Source organism: Chroicocephalus ridibundus, chromosome 1, assembly GCF_963924245.1.
Source record: "Chroicocephalus ridibundus chromosome 1, bChrRid1.1, whole genome shotgun sequence".
NCBI classification, from domain to species: domain Eukaryota; kingdom Metazoa; phylum Chordata; class Aves; order Charadriiformes; family Laridae; genus Chroicocephalus; species Chroicocephalus ridibundus.
The window spans coordinates 33799663-33817081 of NC_086284.1; the positions used below are offsets into that span (position 1 = coordinate 33799663).

Consider the following 17419-nt stretch of genomic DNA (forward strand, 5'->3'; position numbering starts at 1 on the left):
ACATTTTGTCAGAGGTCTAATCCTGTCAGCGTGGATTAGACTTGACGGAGCATGTTTAACCACGTTGGCTGTGCTTCTCCCACGTCCCCTGCAGGGCCTGTTTTTCTTATCCCTGTGGAAGCTAGGAAGGAGGAGAGTCACTGCACCGCTTTCACAAGCGGTCCCTTTCCTGCGCGTTAGCAGTACCGTGTGCCTCTAGGAAATCTGTGGTCAAACAAGGAGGTTTTCAAGGGGTTAATCTACCGCCAGTATTGAGCGCTGCTGAACAGAGAGTGAGCAGGTGGAAATCTGGGGCACCACTGGTGTTCCCAAACCCAAGTCCTATTTAGATACAACCCTTTCTCTGCAAAGGAAGGTTTTCAGAAGCGTTGCTCCCTTTTATTTGCCAGCTTCGCTGCTGCTTTCCTCTGCTGATAGGTAACTTCAGAGCAGGCCATACACTTTGCCTTTAGAAAAGCTGAAGTTTTAGAAAGATAAAAATGGGAGCAGCAAGGCAAGTTGGTTTAGTCTGTTGCTGCTCTTCCCTCTTCTAAACATAAAGCGTAACTGAGAAAAATGCAACCCTCCCATGACAAAAATGCATTTGACTTACCTGGAATGCAAAATATTTGTACAGATAGGCACCACCCAGGATCACACCAGCCAGCATAAAGGCCAACCCGAAGCACATGCACCAGCACCAGGCTCTCCTCTGCCCGACCGGCACAGCATCCTCAGGGTCCTGCAATGCATCACAGAGACCTTCAACACCAACGTTCCCAGGACACGCATGACAGCAGATACTTCAGGTCCAGCCAGTACAAACATCGCATCCATCAGAAAAGGCTTACATGCGCTTTAGCACAATTGTTTGGAAACATATTTTATTTGGTAGAGTTCAAAACAGATCTATGTAAGTTGAGGTTTAGGAACACTTGTATTAACAGTCATTTTTAATGCCATCGTCACTGACAAAATCAGCAGACTTAACTCTTAAGGAAGAGAAAAACATAACAAAATCTCCCGAGATACCAAATAACACACAGTGAGCCACTTTAAAGATTGCAGACAGAAAAATATCCATTCTCAGGCAAACTCCATGCAGCAACAGCAGAGCGAGGAAGTCAATTCAGAAAGGTCAGATTCTTTTTTATCTTGGTATATGCAATTTAAGTGAGCTTGAAGAACCAACAAAAGATCAAAGGTAATGAGAAGAGCAAAATACATCATTTCCTATGTTGTTCCATCAGGACAAAAGAGACTTTACCACCTCTTTGCTGGCAGAATAATAAGAGTGGAAAAAAAAAAAAAAAAAAAGCTCTGTAAGTTGTAGTTAAGGAGGCTTTCTGCTCAAAGACAGCGTTGGCCATGCCTCACTCTATCTGCTGTGCATGTTATGCTAAAGGCATGACAGGATGTTTCCCCTTTGGGGCACTAGTTTACATAACCATGCAGTCCCCACAGGCATCTGAAGCAATAAACTGCTGCTTGCAAAATCCTCCCTCTATCAGCCACACCACAGCGCTCTTTCCTCCCCAAAGTGTTTGCGTAACTCACATCCAAGAAAAAAAAAAAAAAAAAAAAACCAAAACAAAAACCAAACCAAAACCAACCAGAAACACCTCCCCCCACCATCTTTGAGTCACCCTCTTCTAAACCATGACGATCCTGGGAAAATCTCAGAATTCAAAGCAATTCATTACCCCATTGCAACCAAAAAAACAATAGGGTAGCATGATGACCAAGGCGAAATCATTACATCCAAATAAACAAAAAACGTCAAACCAGGACGAGTGAAGCGCTTGAGAAGGCACCAATAGCTACGGTTGTCAGTCGATGTTCTGCCTCATGTGGGTTTTTTTTGCAGTATTTGCTAATTAGAATGATTTCCCACTTGAACGAAGTCGTGGGTGTAGTCCCCACGCTGTCATGGTCCAGTGGGGAAGGAATTCCTCTCATCTGGCCGAAGCCATCTAAGCAAGTCTGATGCCAAATGGAAAGGCGACCCTCCCTGTAAATGGTGGGGAGAAAGAAGCATTTCCTGAGAATGACTCATCCCAACCATCCCTGAGAGGGAGAAACAGTCTTTTAGATGGACCTCTTTTCACTGATTATAGTGGGAAATTCCATGGTTAAAAAACTAGGTAACTAATTCATATGTAGCTAAAATTAGGTGATGTGAAACCCACCTTTACAGTACACTGCAATTATCTTTGATACAGAAGTGGCAATGCAGCTCCTTTGCCAGGCAACGGCTGCCAAAACCTGATTCAGAAATATTTAAGAGTCAAACTGAAGATATTTCATAGATTTTGGTTTATGTTACCTTGCAAACTACCACAGTAAATCAGATTGCAAAATCTCCATCTTCGGAGGTTTTCGAGACTCAACCAGACAAAGCCATGGCTGATCTTGCTTTGGCAACCATCCTGTTTCTAAAGGGAGCTTGGACCAGATGACTTCCAGAGGCCCCCTCCAACCAACATTTCTGGGACACGTTACAAGGCAAAGTTAGAGCGGCTAGAAAACAGTTGCCGTGGACTGAAAAAGCAGAATGAAAAGACAAGTAATAACTTTTAAAAGTGTTTACGTTACTAATTATTTAAGGAATTCAGCGTGAAGAATCACAGGATTACTAGCTGCGTGGTTTTTAACCTGGCTGTTTGCAAAGACTGAGAATAGAACATAATACCCACGGTAATCTAATTAACTTTCAGGTCAGGTTAAGATTGACTGTGAATTCTTCTATAAATCATCTCAATTATAAATCTAAACCAGGTAAAACAAGGATTTTTATTTTTATGTTGCCCCTTATCATTAGGTAACTATTTCCCTAGATATTTCAACGCATAAAGGACACCCAATTGAAACTTTTTTAAATAGCTGTCATTTAAACTGTTAGAGGTTAACGTCAGAAAAACGAATAGCAAACTGGCTCTGGGATACAATGCCAAAATATTCCCTAGTGAAGAATATAAAGAGTATCTTTATTCCTTCCCAGTGCTGCTTTTTTTTTTTTAACTCCAAGCAGAATTATCCATTAGTGGAGTAACTGTCTCTTCCATTTTTACATCAGAAAGACTTACAAAATATGCTGGGAAATGGCGCAGAAGGCATACACAGCGTGAACGCCTACCTGGAAATGGGGATTAATGTCAAATTAGTTTTGCATACGACACAAAAATAATCAGGGAAAGGAAAGTCACTTTTACCATGCTAGGAGGAAGCTGAAGGATGAGTTTATCAGTATTCCACCATAAATAATTTTTCTTTAATACAGGAGATGACAGATGTAAACAATATGCTTATTTTAAGTCTTTAATCCTCTACCAGCAGCTAAATTTTATCATTATTATTTCTGAAGGCATCCCTAATGGTAGCACAGTAACGTATTTTGTATTTGTGGTTGCCCATTGCATTGATTTGTCCACAGCCTACTGCACAGCAAATTTATTTAGAGCAAGAGTTCAAGCCCAGTTTAGCCTCTTGCTTAGGACTCTGCATGAAAGTATTGCATCTCGGTACAGAGGAACCACAAGCATTAGGTAACACTGCAAACATTTTATGCTTTTGAAGGAGAACACAGAATTTATTTCCTTTTCTGAATCTGAAACCTAAGTATACCATCAATCAGCTTAAACCACCTTAAATTATTATAAATAAGCTACTGAAGCTAAATTATACTCTTATTAGTAGCTGTCCCATGGCTAACCTGGCTAAGCTTTTGTATTGTTGCCATGACAGCTTAGTTTGGGCTGAATTGACCCAAAAGAATAATTCATCCCTCGCTACATAAATCTGACCCTCCGCACTGCAAGAGAAATAATTGTGAGGGATGCTCACCCTCCTTCCAGGTGACTCATGTTCTGAAAAGAAAAAAAAAACACAACAAGCAACCATTAAGTGAAAGCGGATCCCCACTAAGAGGGACAGTGCTGAATTAGCACCTCTCCCCACATAGTTACGACCGCACTTTGTTCCCAGACAGCAGCGCCAGCTTCTGAAGCCACAGCACAACGTGAGACTGCAGCCTCACGGACTAATTTTTCTCTAGGTCAGCTTTCCACTGCCAGAGGTACCTGACAAAAGAAAGCACCGTGTACTTGAGGTGAAGACTGACCTCTAAAAATATGCCCCTCTACTTTTGTGAGCAGCGATAATTGAGCATTGCTGTTCCAGTCCTTTTCTCTCTCCTCTTCTGCTTCATCCCTGCCCCGTGTACTTCCAAGTCCCTGGTGAATCCTCAGCCTTAAGATGATGCCACAGAACTAAACTTCTCCAATGCAAAATGCCTTAGGAGGAACTGGATGCAAGCCCAATACTGGCTTGTTTCCCTTGACGAGCTGATTGTTCTAATTGGAAAACATTTGATTAGCTTGTTTCCCATGGACAAGACATGAAACAGAAGCATCTCTCCACCACTTGTACACTAAACCCTACAGCGTTAAAATGAAACGGCTCAGAACTTCCCAATCTGAATAGCTTCAAGCTCTGCAGGAACAGTTTTCCTGTAGATTGAAAATGAGAAGTATTGAATTCTCTTTTTAAAGATAATTTAATTTTAAAAACATTGGTAGGATTCTCTCAAATCGGTCATCTTCTCGCAAAGCAGCTGCAAGACGACTGCAGTTTTGAGTAAAGCCCCCTTCGTCAGTGACCACAGCAGCTCAGGTAGAGCTGCACTTGGTCTTGGTACTGGGACCCTCAAACACTTCGGAGACGAACAAATGACACCACGATTTACCAAATGATACCACTATTTACCAAAGCACCTCTCAATTACAGAGAAAGAGAGATCTTCACAAGAACGTATTTACGACAATTAGCATTAAGTGTTCTGGAGTGGACTGGACTGAAAGAAAAAAAAAAAGTTAATAACCTCTAAAGCTGCAAACATTAGCAGTTAATTAATGGCTACCGGCCATAAATTCTCTTGCTCTTTTCAGTTAAATTTTAATTTTACTTTTTTTTTTTTTTCCTCTTTAAATAAATGCTGAATTTCAGAAGCACCAAATTCATGTTTGGGGTAACATCACAAAATTATTCTAAGAAACTTCAATACTGAGCCACAAATGTGTATAATTAGACTTGGTAATTACTTAGATTTTCCCCTTGTGGCTTTTTGTACATAGTGGAATATAATTGCTTTAACATTATGAAAGTAAAGCAGTCTAAAAAGTTACAAGGCGTATGTCTAGTTCATATTAAAATGGGTGAGAAGATTATCAGACCTTGTTCCATTACAGAAATTAAGGACACATCAGTTATACGATTAAAAAAAAAAAAAAAATCATATGAAACAATTGGGTAAGAATCCACCTAAACCAGATACAATGGATGTGCTTGGATATGCTGTGGAGACTCCAGAATACTGTATGACAGTTGTGCACCTATGCAAAAGATACTGTCCCAAATTTAAAAACAGATACCACAGCAATAAAAATAATTTTGGGAGGGGGAAATCTCTTTCAGAACTGACACGCAGCCTTTGATCCGCAGAGAAAACAGATGCAGAGTATTACTGAGTATAACAAATATTACTAAAAATGTCTGCAGCATAATACACAAACTGTCCATAATTATGCATCTGAGAATAACATCTTTTATTTTTACATATATATATATATATATACACACACAGACACACATATAAAAGCTTACAATTTATGTGAGTAAAATTATCTAGAAGCCGTTCAGAACAGTTTCCTTCCGAGGTCCTTTGCGTGCCAGTCAGCTCAGACGGATGGACAGAATGCAGTGGGGCCTCTCAGCTTCCTAAAGGCAAATATTGACCAACTGCAGCTTTAATGAGTGGAATGGGGAAAAGAGAAGTTAATGACTCCCTGAAAGTGTTTTTTAATGAGGGAGGCTAAAAAGTCTTGAAATAAAATACTGACCGGCGGCTGAATAAACAGAACTCTGTTGGTCAGGCTTGCCTGCTCTGACTTGTAAATCTGACATCTGTAGAAAATCCTCCCCAAAAGACAGTCAATTTTAAATGAACTCAATTTAGAAAGAGCTCTGCATTCCTCCCATGGTATTCCTGCCTGAAGACTGCTCCAAGCTTGGTATTCTATTTATTACTTGTTGCAGATGGGAAATTAAGGCAGGCTTTTTTGCAAGACTCCTCACTTGGCAGATGCTGCGAATCTGGAAGGCCGTCATGCTGATCCGCCTCTCAAGCCGCAATTTTATGCTTCCTAATAAAATTAAATTTAAATTTTAAGTACAATGACCTTTTAACTTGCCAGTTGGAAAAACAGACTCTATAGACAATAAATGCCTCAGAGATCGCTCGCTTATCACAAGGAGTGACGTATTCTTTCTACGCGGATGATGAAGCCTGAAAAGAAGCTAGGGTTGTTTATGCGCAGTTGATATCTGAACACTGCAACCCCTCTGCGGCAGCACTGCCAGTTCCTCTTCTGTCAAGATGGACAGGGACTTGTCCATCTGGCCAAAGGCTCTCTGCCTGAAGAATAGCATGAAAACCAAACCTTAGTTCTGGTGTTGCTTGTTGCAGTCACCCAGCCTGGATAACTAAGGGGATTAATTAATTAGAATTATCTATGAGGCAGTTAGTACTATTAACCTCTTCCTGTATTTCTAATATCTGTATATGTCCTGTAGAATAACATTGTAAATACAAATTCTGTTGTAAAGCACTAGGACATCAACCAGCGAGAAGAAAATACATTCCAAGAGATTTCCAAAGTTCAAAGCACAAGATCATTTTTCTATTAGTTGAACGCTATCTTTCACCAAATAGTGGGGGTGTTTTATTAAAAAAATTAGGTGTCTGCCAAATGACTTATTTCATGGTTCAAATGTCATAACCATCATGGAATAAAAACATTAATATAAGCTGCCATCTCAAGATCATCTTAAAAAGGGAATCGGTGCTGGTGGATAGGAAGGAAGCTGCATGTATTGGGAAAGACGAAGGTGAAGGAAGAACAAAAACAAATTGGAAAACAGGCAAGAAAAGGGGAGCGGGAAATAAAACTAGAGAGAAACATGGTGGAACATGAAGAGTTCAATTTCTCTGCAGGAAGTCAAGGAGTATTACAACTGTAACGTGAACGTAAAGGATGTGAATCAGCAGTTCACCCAGAGCTACGTGATAGAGGGACAATAAAAGAAGCTGTCTTGGAAGAGTAATCCTGCAATTCTTAACTGATGTGAGTAATCCTGATTTACCTAAACACTGCCTTCAACTTCTGAGATAAGAGATTACAAAACTTGATAGCAGCCAACAATCAAAGAGGACAGGTAAAGTGGAAGAAGCCTGTAACTATTTAGTCTGCTGTTTTGATTAAATTTGGGAGCAGTATTGTTAAGAGTGGTTATTTTTATTGTTGGCTTTAGTTCTTACAAGGCCTAGAAAGAGGAAAAAAAAAAACAAAAACAACACACACAACCCCAACCACACTCATTTAAATGGTCTGAAAGTTTTGTCTTGGTAGACCAGGCAAGGACTTCGTTCAGGTGATTCACACGTACACCTTTCAGCTATATCTTCATCCCAGGCTGTCTACAGCAATTGTACAACTAACCACGCACTATATTTTACTCCGTTTTCTTCAAACTGTGTTCTCCCAATTTTTCCACTTTTCTCTGTCCAGTTCCAAGATCGCCCAACTCCCTGCTCTCACCACCAAACCCAGTGGTTTCAAGTCCTCCCATAATTTCCTTCTTATCCTGTGTCTATGCCCCCTGTATCTTTCCCCATCCCAAAGCAGAGTTCTCCAGTCTGTGCCACATGCAGAGTACTGGGCAAACCTTATTTCCATTCCCTCCCTTCATTAATGCTACAAGACAAACCATTCACCACATCAGCGTGCTACAGTCTCAGGAAGAGGAGCTGGGCTACGGCCACGGAAGTGCTACATTTTTAGCCTGCCCCACCAACCAACATTAAACCAACACTCCTAGTACAGCAACAAGGAATTTTTAGCAAACAGGATCATAATATCACCTCATATTCCTTCTGAACATCAGGAAATACTTTTTTAGTGTGAGGGTGACTGAGCGCTGATGCAGGTTGCCCAGGGAGGTCGTGGAGTCTCCATCCTTGGAGATATTCAAAAGCCATCTGGACATGGTCCTGGGCAACCGGCTCTAGTGAGCAAGGGCTTGGCCCAGATGACCTCCAGAGGTCCCTTCCAACTTCAGCCATTCTGTGATAACACATCTACAGTCTTTAAGCAACACTAATACTATACAGGGAGAGGATTAATAAATAACCTTAATCACTTGCTTCATTTAACAAAAAATAGATAAAAAACAAATCCAGGAGCGCTGGGTCTGTGCTAGACAAGTAATAAAGCTCCCCATATCATTCATTTCCTTTGCTTTGGGGCTTTACAGTTCTCCTGCCTTCTTCCTCCTCCCCTTGCCCCCAACATGAAACTTCAACAAAACCTACAACACTTGGAAAACGCGTTGCCTTTAAATGTCTGGTTGTTGAATTCAAAAGTTCTTGTGCCACTGACAGCCACAGAGATCTACAATTGCCATGGGACTGAATAAAAAAGTTTTCATAAGCTTTGTTAGTGAAGAGGTGGTGAAAGCCAGTTTTTTTTATATGCTGTATAAATGTTGATGAAGTTACCTATACATTTTCATAAATTAGAATGATGGAAATTTGTTGTGCGTTCCACACCTATTAAGAAACAAAAAGTGTTCTGGTGGAACAGTTTGCATGTCATAGACCAAAACACGCAGACAAAAGCTTGCACAGATATCTGGCAAGAGGTGCCCGAGGGATATTTATTTCTTTTAAACAAGAAACCCCAAGTCTGAGAGGTTATATGGCACATTCTTCAGAATACATTTTGCCTTCAGAAAACAAAATCACTACACCCTTTACGGTGACAGCATGTCAAACATGGCATTTAACTGTCCAATTTTTAGAAATGCTTCATTTTTACACATTGACAAAATAAATCCCTTTCCCCACCCATATTCTTTGACTTAAAATTAACTTGCATTCTACCATACTTACAAAAACTACACTAAATAAATCTATAACTTCAAATGCAGTATTTCTCTTGACTTTAACCTGAATTATTAGCTCAGTGTTTGAAAACAGGAACTGAGAAGGTTCCTATTCCACTTAAAATAGATCAATACTGAATTATCTTTTTGACCTTGATTGTTCCAGTTCCTGTCTCTTCCTTATCCTGCTCGCTTCTTATGTCTGAAATTTCTCTGCTTTTTTCCTACGACTGCCTGAATCTCAGACATTAGTGTGATGGAACGCTATGTGGATTTAACCTAGATTTCTCTCAAGGCTATTTTCCCAAGCGGTGATGGCTCTTTCACCCAAGAGATCTCATTAGCATGCACATATGCACCACTGAGCCTCAGAATTTAATAACTCTATTCCCAGTTGAGCCACAGATGGTGTGTCATCTCAAGCAAGTTACAAACACCATGTCTCAGTTTCTCTCAAAAGTAGAATCTAGCATCGCAGAAATCACTCGGGAGGTCTTGAGTCCAGCCTCTTGGCTCAAAAGGAGAGTGGACTCTGAAACCTGTCAACATTGCTCAGGGCTCTTGTCCAGTGAGGTTTTGAGAACCTCCAAGGACTCTGACTTCAAAGCTTCTCTGGGCAACCTGCTCAGCATTCAGTTCTCCTGCCGCCGAAAAACACTTTGCCTATACCCAGTTGGAAGCTCTGCTTTTTCAATTTATGCCCACTGCCTTTTCATTCACCTCCCCAGGTGCTGGGAGGCTGCTGTGAAGTCTTCCCACAGCCACCTCATCTCCAGGCTGAGCAAGCACCCCTCCCTTGGCCACTCCTCACAGGGTACATGCTCCAGCCTCCAACCATTGAGGTGGCCGCTGCTGGACTCGCACCAGTCTGTCGATGTCTTTGATGTCTTTTTTTGGATCGGAAAGCTCTCAGCCTTCAGCGATGACAGTGACTCGTGCACAGCTGACTGTCCACCAGAAGGCTTGAGTCCTTCTCAAGCAGATCAGCTTCCCAGCCAGGCGGTCCCCAGCCCATCCTGATGGAGGAATGAGTCTGTTCCATGTACAGGACTTTGCATTTGTTATTTCTGAAACTCATGAGGTTCTGTTCAGCCCATTACTGTAGCCTGCTGGGGTCCCTCTGAATGGCAGCCTTGTCCTCAAAAAACCATACCTTGCTCATACACATTAGTGAATTAAGATGCGCGGTACCCGTGCAGCAAGCGGAGTTCTCCGAGTGGAAGCCATTCAACATGGCAAATACAGAATAGCATTTAATTGTAGCACTTAGGAGTAACAGCACAGAAGAGCTGACCTTGAAAGGCTTACATTTAATTACGCCCCGTTTCTAGAAGAAACTGTTGTAACAATCTGAAGGGCTTCACTGTAATTATTCCCAGCCTGAAGTGGTGCACACACTGGCAGCACCCAGCACCTGGCTGCATCACACCCTGCAGAAATACAGATGCTGGCCGATGTTCAAACACCCTATCAAGCAACAAGAAAACTTCCCAAAACTGCAAACCTTAAGCAAGACAACACACTGACCACACCGCACAGCGGCCTCAAAAAGCCACATCCAGCTTCCTGCCCTGTAAAGAGCACTGCATTTTCAAATGTGTAAATGCAAGGGGTTTCTATATGGGCTGTGTCTTCTAAAATAAATAAATAAGTAGACCTTCATGATTCAGCAATCCACCCCAGAGATCAGTGCCTCCTCCCCATATGATGTCCCCAGCCTACTCTTCTTCCAGAGTCATTCCACCGTCTCATTCTACCCTCAAAACAGCAGGAAGCTGCCATCAGAGTCAGGACTTTACTGAACCCTAGGAGGAAGACAACCACAAATTATCCAAGGATTTGCATTCAAGGAACTCTGCTCTTAAAATGCCTGTGGGTTTTATTTTTATGTGTGTATATATACAAAAAATAATATATACCATATATTTAATAATACATAAACTTTATAAAAATATTTGTATAGACACACACACTGGCACTATTTGGAAAGGGCAAACAAAATAACTTATTTTTTCCATGATGTCTATAATAACTGTTGGACAAATATTACTTCGCTGTTTTTTTCATGGTAAATTTTTAAGGCTGTTGCACAAAGGACCCTTGCTTGTAGATGCCGCATCGATCACTCAGATAGGTGCTGGAGTTGGAGTCTCTCTATATGTCCATTGTGGTCCAAACCCTAGGCCACGTGATGTCTGCTGGAAAACCATTCCTGACTTCATTGCAGAGCTCAATCTTATTAATTATCTCATTCCTTCGTTTTACCACATCTGTAAAATTAGGACAGATATCTGAGTTTCATAAATTAGCATGCTTTTCATCTGTAGATTCAAAGTAATTTCCACTGAGGATAAAAAGCAGTACATGAATAGTAAGAAAATGAACGTTGTATTATTCATATGGATCAGGAGACTAAAAGCAGATAATGCTAACCTTTGTCAAGGGGGAGGGAACAAAATAAAACAAACAAACAAAAAAAGGAATCCATGCAATAGCTAACAGAATGCACCATTACTTATCCCAGCTGTAGTTCTTATGTTTGAAATACGTCACAATGTTTTTGGAAGCACAGAATAAAGCACATTGAAAATGACTAGGACTTAAAAATGCAGTATTTGCTTTTGAAGATATTTCCCGACAGTCATAGAGAGAACTATTTTCTTTGTGTGTAAGCTATTTAGTGCCTGTAGTTAGTGGCTACTGGATAGAAAATATGGATAATGCTGACAAATATTCCAAAATCACAACTGCAGAAGAGTTAGTTGAAAATACTACTGGAGGTAAGTATGCTTACCATTCTTACAGCCCCCTCTCAAATGACCACGAGCATCAAAATTTATTAAATTGCTAATAAGAGAAAAAATGGAAAGCACCACGCAAATAACGAGGAAAATTGATTTATTTGAGTCTATAGGAATACAACTGTTAGACTACATTTGCAACTGTAAACATTTCATTAAAATACTTAACAGGAAAAAAAAAAACATATATACACCTTATATTTTGAAATTAAACTCTTCTTGAAATACACATTCATATGTTGGAATAAATATTATAATGGAAGGAGCCTAAACCATTTCCCTTGAAAATACTGTTGATTCCAAGAACATTTTCTTTCAAGTGTTTGTTTTTACAGGGAAGTTCAGCATTTCATCTTCAGAAATGAACTAATTTAACTTCAGCTTTTCCCACTGAACAGAACTTTTCGTTCCAACAGCCTCTGTTTAAGTGGTATTTTTCACACCACTATGCAATGTTAACATCCAAACTAATTTTTTGCAGCTTATCAGAAAGAAAATAATATTGCAGCACAGAAAGACAAGAGTGAACATATGAGAAGTATTTATGGCATTATCTGTAACAATGTATTAGAGCACAGGATAGTTTTTTTTAGACATTGCGCTGTGTAAAGATTCACCTAATTACAGACTTTGCCATGTGACAATGTTAAGCAAAAAAAAACATTCTGCAAATGCATTTGTAGGGCGAGGGGCCTCAGACAGGTATAAATTTGTTCACCTGAAAAGAGAAACTATTTACAGGTGCGTAAAGTATCTGCATTGTGTCTATGCTCATCCCCGCACTGAATTCATATAAGCCGTAATGATACGTACGGATATCAGCTCTTGCTCAGACAGACAAAAACATAAATGATACAAACAACTGACGAAGCAGTTATTACAGAGGTCTAGTAGAGTACATCCTGTTTGAAATGTTAAATACCATTCTTCTGGGAAACAGTTGCATTTCCAAACCAAATCTTTGTATTTGTTATTCAGGTCGGGAAGTGACGAGAAACAGAAAAGGAAGCGAGATATGGACCACTGACAGAACCCCTCTGGCCCACAGGTTCGTTTCCATCGCTGGGGGGATGGGGATGACACAAGCTCTTCCATATCACTTTTCGAACTTTCTAACCTCTGATTCCAAATTTCTAAGCTCACTTCAAAACAGTGAGAGATTTTCAGACCAGCACCACAAACTTTAAGATTTTTTTTTTTTTTAATATATATTTTTTTTAGTATTGTTCTCTCCATTGCTGGCAACCTCTACGGAACAGCTTTAGGAGCCAAACATCTCAAGAGCACAGTGATCTTATTTTCAGGAAGCTGCACTACTTAACCAGTAGCACAGATTCACCATCTAAAAAGGATGCAGCGGACGACATCAGCCACAAGACTTCTTTTCTTGGGAAGCGTTGCTCGTGAACAACCCCTGCCACAAATTTTGTTTACCTAAACTTAATTTCCCTGAATTTATCCTTGCAGGTACCCATAAACCCAAATAAGTAACAGAATTCTGTGTACCCTTTGTGCCTGAAACTGAAGGGTTTTCATCTGAGGTTTGGTGGTTTTTCATTAAAACCTTTGTGAAGTCAAGGAGGAAAAGGGGGAGAGAATTCAGTTTGCTAGGATTTTTTTTACTTCTGGTCCTCTTTTAAATAATCATGTCTTAATCCAGAATGTTCTGACAGACAGCAGAAGCTGGTTGGTTTAATGACCTAGTTGCATCATGGAAAATATAGAAAAATACAAAGTCTGCTCTTTCCCCAGTGGTGACTGGTGAAAGGCCTATAGAAAACTTGGCTGGAGGAAGGCAATAAAGGGAATAAAGAAGCTCCTCCAAGAAAAAAGAAACAAAAACCAAACAAAACAACCCCAAGACGCCCACCTACAGGCATGTCCCATAAAGCGGGAAAACCTGCTTTCCTGACAGCAAAAAAATAATCAAGTGTCTATTTATATACAGTGGATACTAACAGATATATAGCATAGAAATATATGTTACATAGTATTTATATATATATTTACACAAACATAGGGTATAGCAACTGTAAAGCTAATACCTTTATCTCAGAAACAATATCAATTATACAAAATCTAAGGGTTTTTTACATGGGAAAATAGTGCTCATTGGTTACTCAACAGTATTTCCCACGTAGACCCTCTTACTTTGTGTTAAAAGGGCCTATTTTAGTATGCTTTAGAAAAGATTAAGCTAAACTGAAAAAAAAAAATTAGAGTGCAGATGTTTTAATGTTCTCATAAGGAATAAACGCAGAAAGCTGCTGCTTTTAAAATTCTTAACATTTACACTTTCACATTGAAATCTCTCTGCAGATACAGCTATCCAAAGGTCACCTATGATTCCTATGTTTGAACCCACAGCTTACGCCCACAAGGCTGTATTTGGTAAAGATGTGCTGAACTGAATGCCCCAAGGGGGAAAAAAAAAAAAAGAAAAAAGAAAAAAGAAAAATAAAAGGTTACCACCTATCCTGGCAGAAGGGAGCGACTGCCTTAGAGTTACTCGTTACTGAATGCGCAGAGAGTTTTGGGGAGGACTTAATGTACTGAACCGACTCTGCAAACTCTGAAGACTTCAACTATGCTCACTTTGGCTCTCCAAAGATCTATTGTAGGAAGAAATGTTAAAATACCACACACTGTTTGTTTGTTGGGAAACTGGGTCATAAAATACCCTATTGTACTGACAATGAGCAAAGTGGAAAATTAAATGCGGCCTGAGAACCTTCACTAAGAGTATTCTGTATTTTGGCCAAGAATGATGGCACAGAAGTTACCATCCCAACATTAGCAGCAGAGTTGTAATGGTTGCCTACAGTAAGCATGGAGCCACTTTCACAACACACAGTAATACTGACAGGTGATTTATGCAGAGACAGGATTAGCACTCTTGATTTTTTAAACTCCTTTTAAGTAGCATCCTCCAATGCATAAGACCATTGCCTTCTGCAAAAGCTTTGAGCTGTTGTTCCCGTGATGCATCCCCTACTCTTCTCACGTCTTCCTCTCCTTCCTTCCCCATTTAATTCTCTATTAGTGTCTGCATCAGAGGTTACTGGGCAAATTTTGGTGAGACCAGAGTATTTCTATGCCACACCATCAGCACATTTTGTGTGCAAACGTTCTTTAATAAGCCCTAGGAAGACTGTCTACTTTAGAGCAATCCTGCAAGGGCAGACGGAGTGGCCGTCTTCATGACACCGCACCGGGAAAAGAAGTAGAACAAGACTGTGAAAGAACTAGTCCAAGAGCACACCCACGAATCTTTATTTTCTGGACATTTCAGAGGGTTTGGCTTATATAATATCAACTGGTTTACTAATATGTCTTGCTCAAATCTTTGGAATTTCTTGATAATAAAATTCTGAATAAGCAATTCTGCTGATCCTCTTTCATTCTTAAGCGTTTCCATTTACTTCAAGTCCAGAACGCCTTCCAGGACTTTGTTCATAACAGAAAGCTTCATTAAATGTTGTAATATTTTCCATGTTTACACTTGTGATCCAGATCTTTTTATTATCCTATAGAAACAATGTCCATAAAGATACCAGAGAGGGGAAAACAAATGTCCCATATATGCTGTTTTGGAGATGTGACCTTTTTTTCAGTCTACGAGAATTCATTCTTCTATATACATTCTTATATTGCCTTCAAACCTCACTTGAAGCTAAGGGTTTTCCCGCAATGAAGTGACATGAATAATACATTTGTCAGATGTGGTTTACTTTTCCCCTTTCCTCCGAAGAACTGCACAGGCAGTAGCAGTTCCTTGGGGGGGGGGGGGGGGGGGGGGGGAGATTCATGTCTAATGCATTTATATTAGAGAAGGTAAAGTTCAAAGCGCATATCTTACATTTACCTCAAAGGTATGAGGTTTTACAATGACCCTCAGTTCCCTTTTTTGACCAAGATCTGAGAATAAACTCCCAGACTTGAAGATCCAGATACATCTACAGCTACATGACATAATTTGTTTCAATACTGTTAAACCTGCATGGATTGCATAGCCTTTTCTGCTAAAACTACAGGTAATGCCACTGTACTCAGATCTGCTTTTATTTACGCTCTAACACACCCAAGGTCAAAAAAAGCTTATTCAAGAGAATTTTGTACACCGGTAGGTACAGGTCTGCAGTTCTGCTGAGGAAAGATGGAAATGTGTCAAGGAGAATGTCAAAGGCTCGATGTCCCTTAAGAGCACTCATTTGCTTTTGGAATTTTCATCTGTACAGAGCATCCACTCCCAGCATGCTATTTTAGGACTGTTTTAAGCCTTGTTCAGGCATGTTCATCCCCTGATAACACTGCAAGAACTTATAAGTAGCTACAGTGAGACCAGACCACCTTTTGACCTGGTTAATAAATGTTTGTGAGTCTCATTTCTAGGCAAGGGAAGCAGTACTAAGACCTGAACAAAGTTAAGGCAGATCCTGTATCTCATCCTCAGCTGCAAGAATTTACAGCTCCGCCTTAAGGAAATCATAGTCAAATAACAGGCTTCCATCAATACCTGGACAGGGTCAGGAGTATTTGCTCCCCAGTGTACAATTAGCCAGATGTATCTTGTTTGTTTAGCAGTAGGAACGACAAACCCAAATTGGTAGTCTATCTGGGAACAAACATCGTCCAGGGCAGATCTGGATTCCAAGGTAGTATGAAAAAAACCCTTTTTCTGGAACTTGTATTTTATGTCTTGCTTACGTGCTCAGTGTCAAACTGATCACCAAACCTGGGGTCAAGAAGGAACTCCAAAGCTCAAGCTGGGCTCAGGGAATCCATTACCTTCGGGAGAATAGCTCTCCTGCTAGGAACAACTATGCACACAGATCACCCAACGGATTTTCCTTAATTGCAGGCAATTTGAGTAATGATACTGTCTCATTTGTTGTGCCACACTGTTCTAAGGACTTAAATACTTTGGTCCGAGTTTTATAAATGCAGTACGTTCAGTAGAAGTGTGAAATTTCACCACTTGCTGTACCAGGAAGAAAACATCTTCTGGTCCCCCTTGGTTTTGAAATGACAGCGGGTTCCGCAGGGGAAGAACCTGGCCCCATCAAAATCATGGCAATACCTACACTAGGGCACAACTTCATGCTAGAAATTGAACAGGCACTGTCTTCCCAGGCAGAATTTCCTCATAAAGACTTAGCAAATTAAAAAGCACTATCTTTTCAGCAGAACCAATCTGGTAATTCAGAGGCCTGATGCACAAAAGATTGTGAAAGCAAATGAAAACAGCAAAGCACGCTGTTTATGCGCGGCTGGCCATTTTTCAAGTTTTCATTCTCTTTTCAGAGAGCTCAGGGCAAATTACACTACTCCTAATTAAAAACTGGTTTTGATTACGGGAGCACAGAAACTGCAACCCCCAAAACCTTTATATTCTGGGCAGGTTTGGTTTGTTGTTTTTTTTTCCGCTTCAAAAAAAACTTTAAAAGCCGTGGCTGCTCTGTTCTTTGTTGCTGTTGGGAGGCGCGGAGGGACGGCGACCGGAGTTCGGGTGCTGTTTCGGGGCGGGGGGAGGCAGCTCTTTGTTCCTTTATTTAAACCAGCCCAAGTTTCACGGCGAAGTTCGCTGGTAACACACCACCACCACCAGGCTCTGCGGACACAAGCACGGCCCCCCAAAA

The 17419-nt window shown here is 40.5% G+C and overlaps 1 protein-coding gene across 2 annotated transcripts in view; it reads right to left on the reverse strand.

The window, feature by feature from the left end:
• Nucleotides 1–17419, reverse strand: part of ITM2B (integral membrane protein 2B) — a 30554-nt gene that overhangs the window by 12061 nt on the left and 1074 nt on the right. For both annotated transcript variants that reach the window (XM_063334416.1, XM_063334406.1), the window contains exon 2: nucleotides 593–721. In XM_063334416.1, the coding sequence (XP_063190486.1) occupies nucleotides 593–721 (129 nt within the window). The remainder of the gene's footprint in view (nucleotides 1–592; nucleotides 722–17419) is intronic.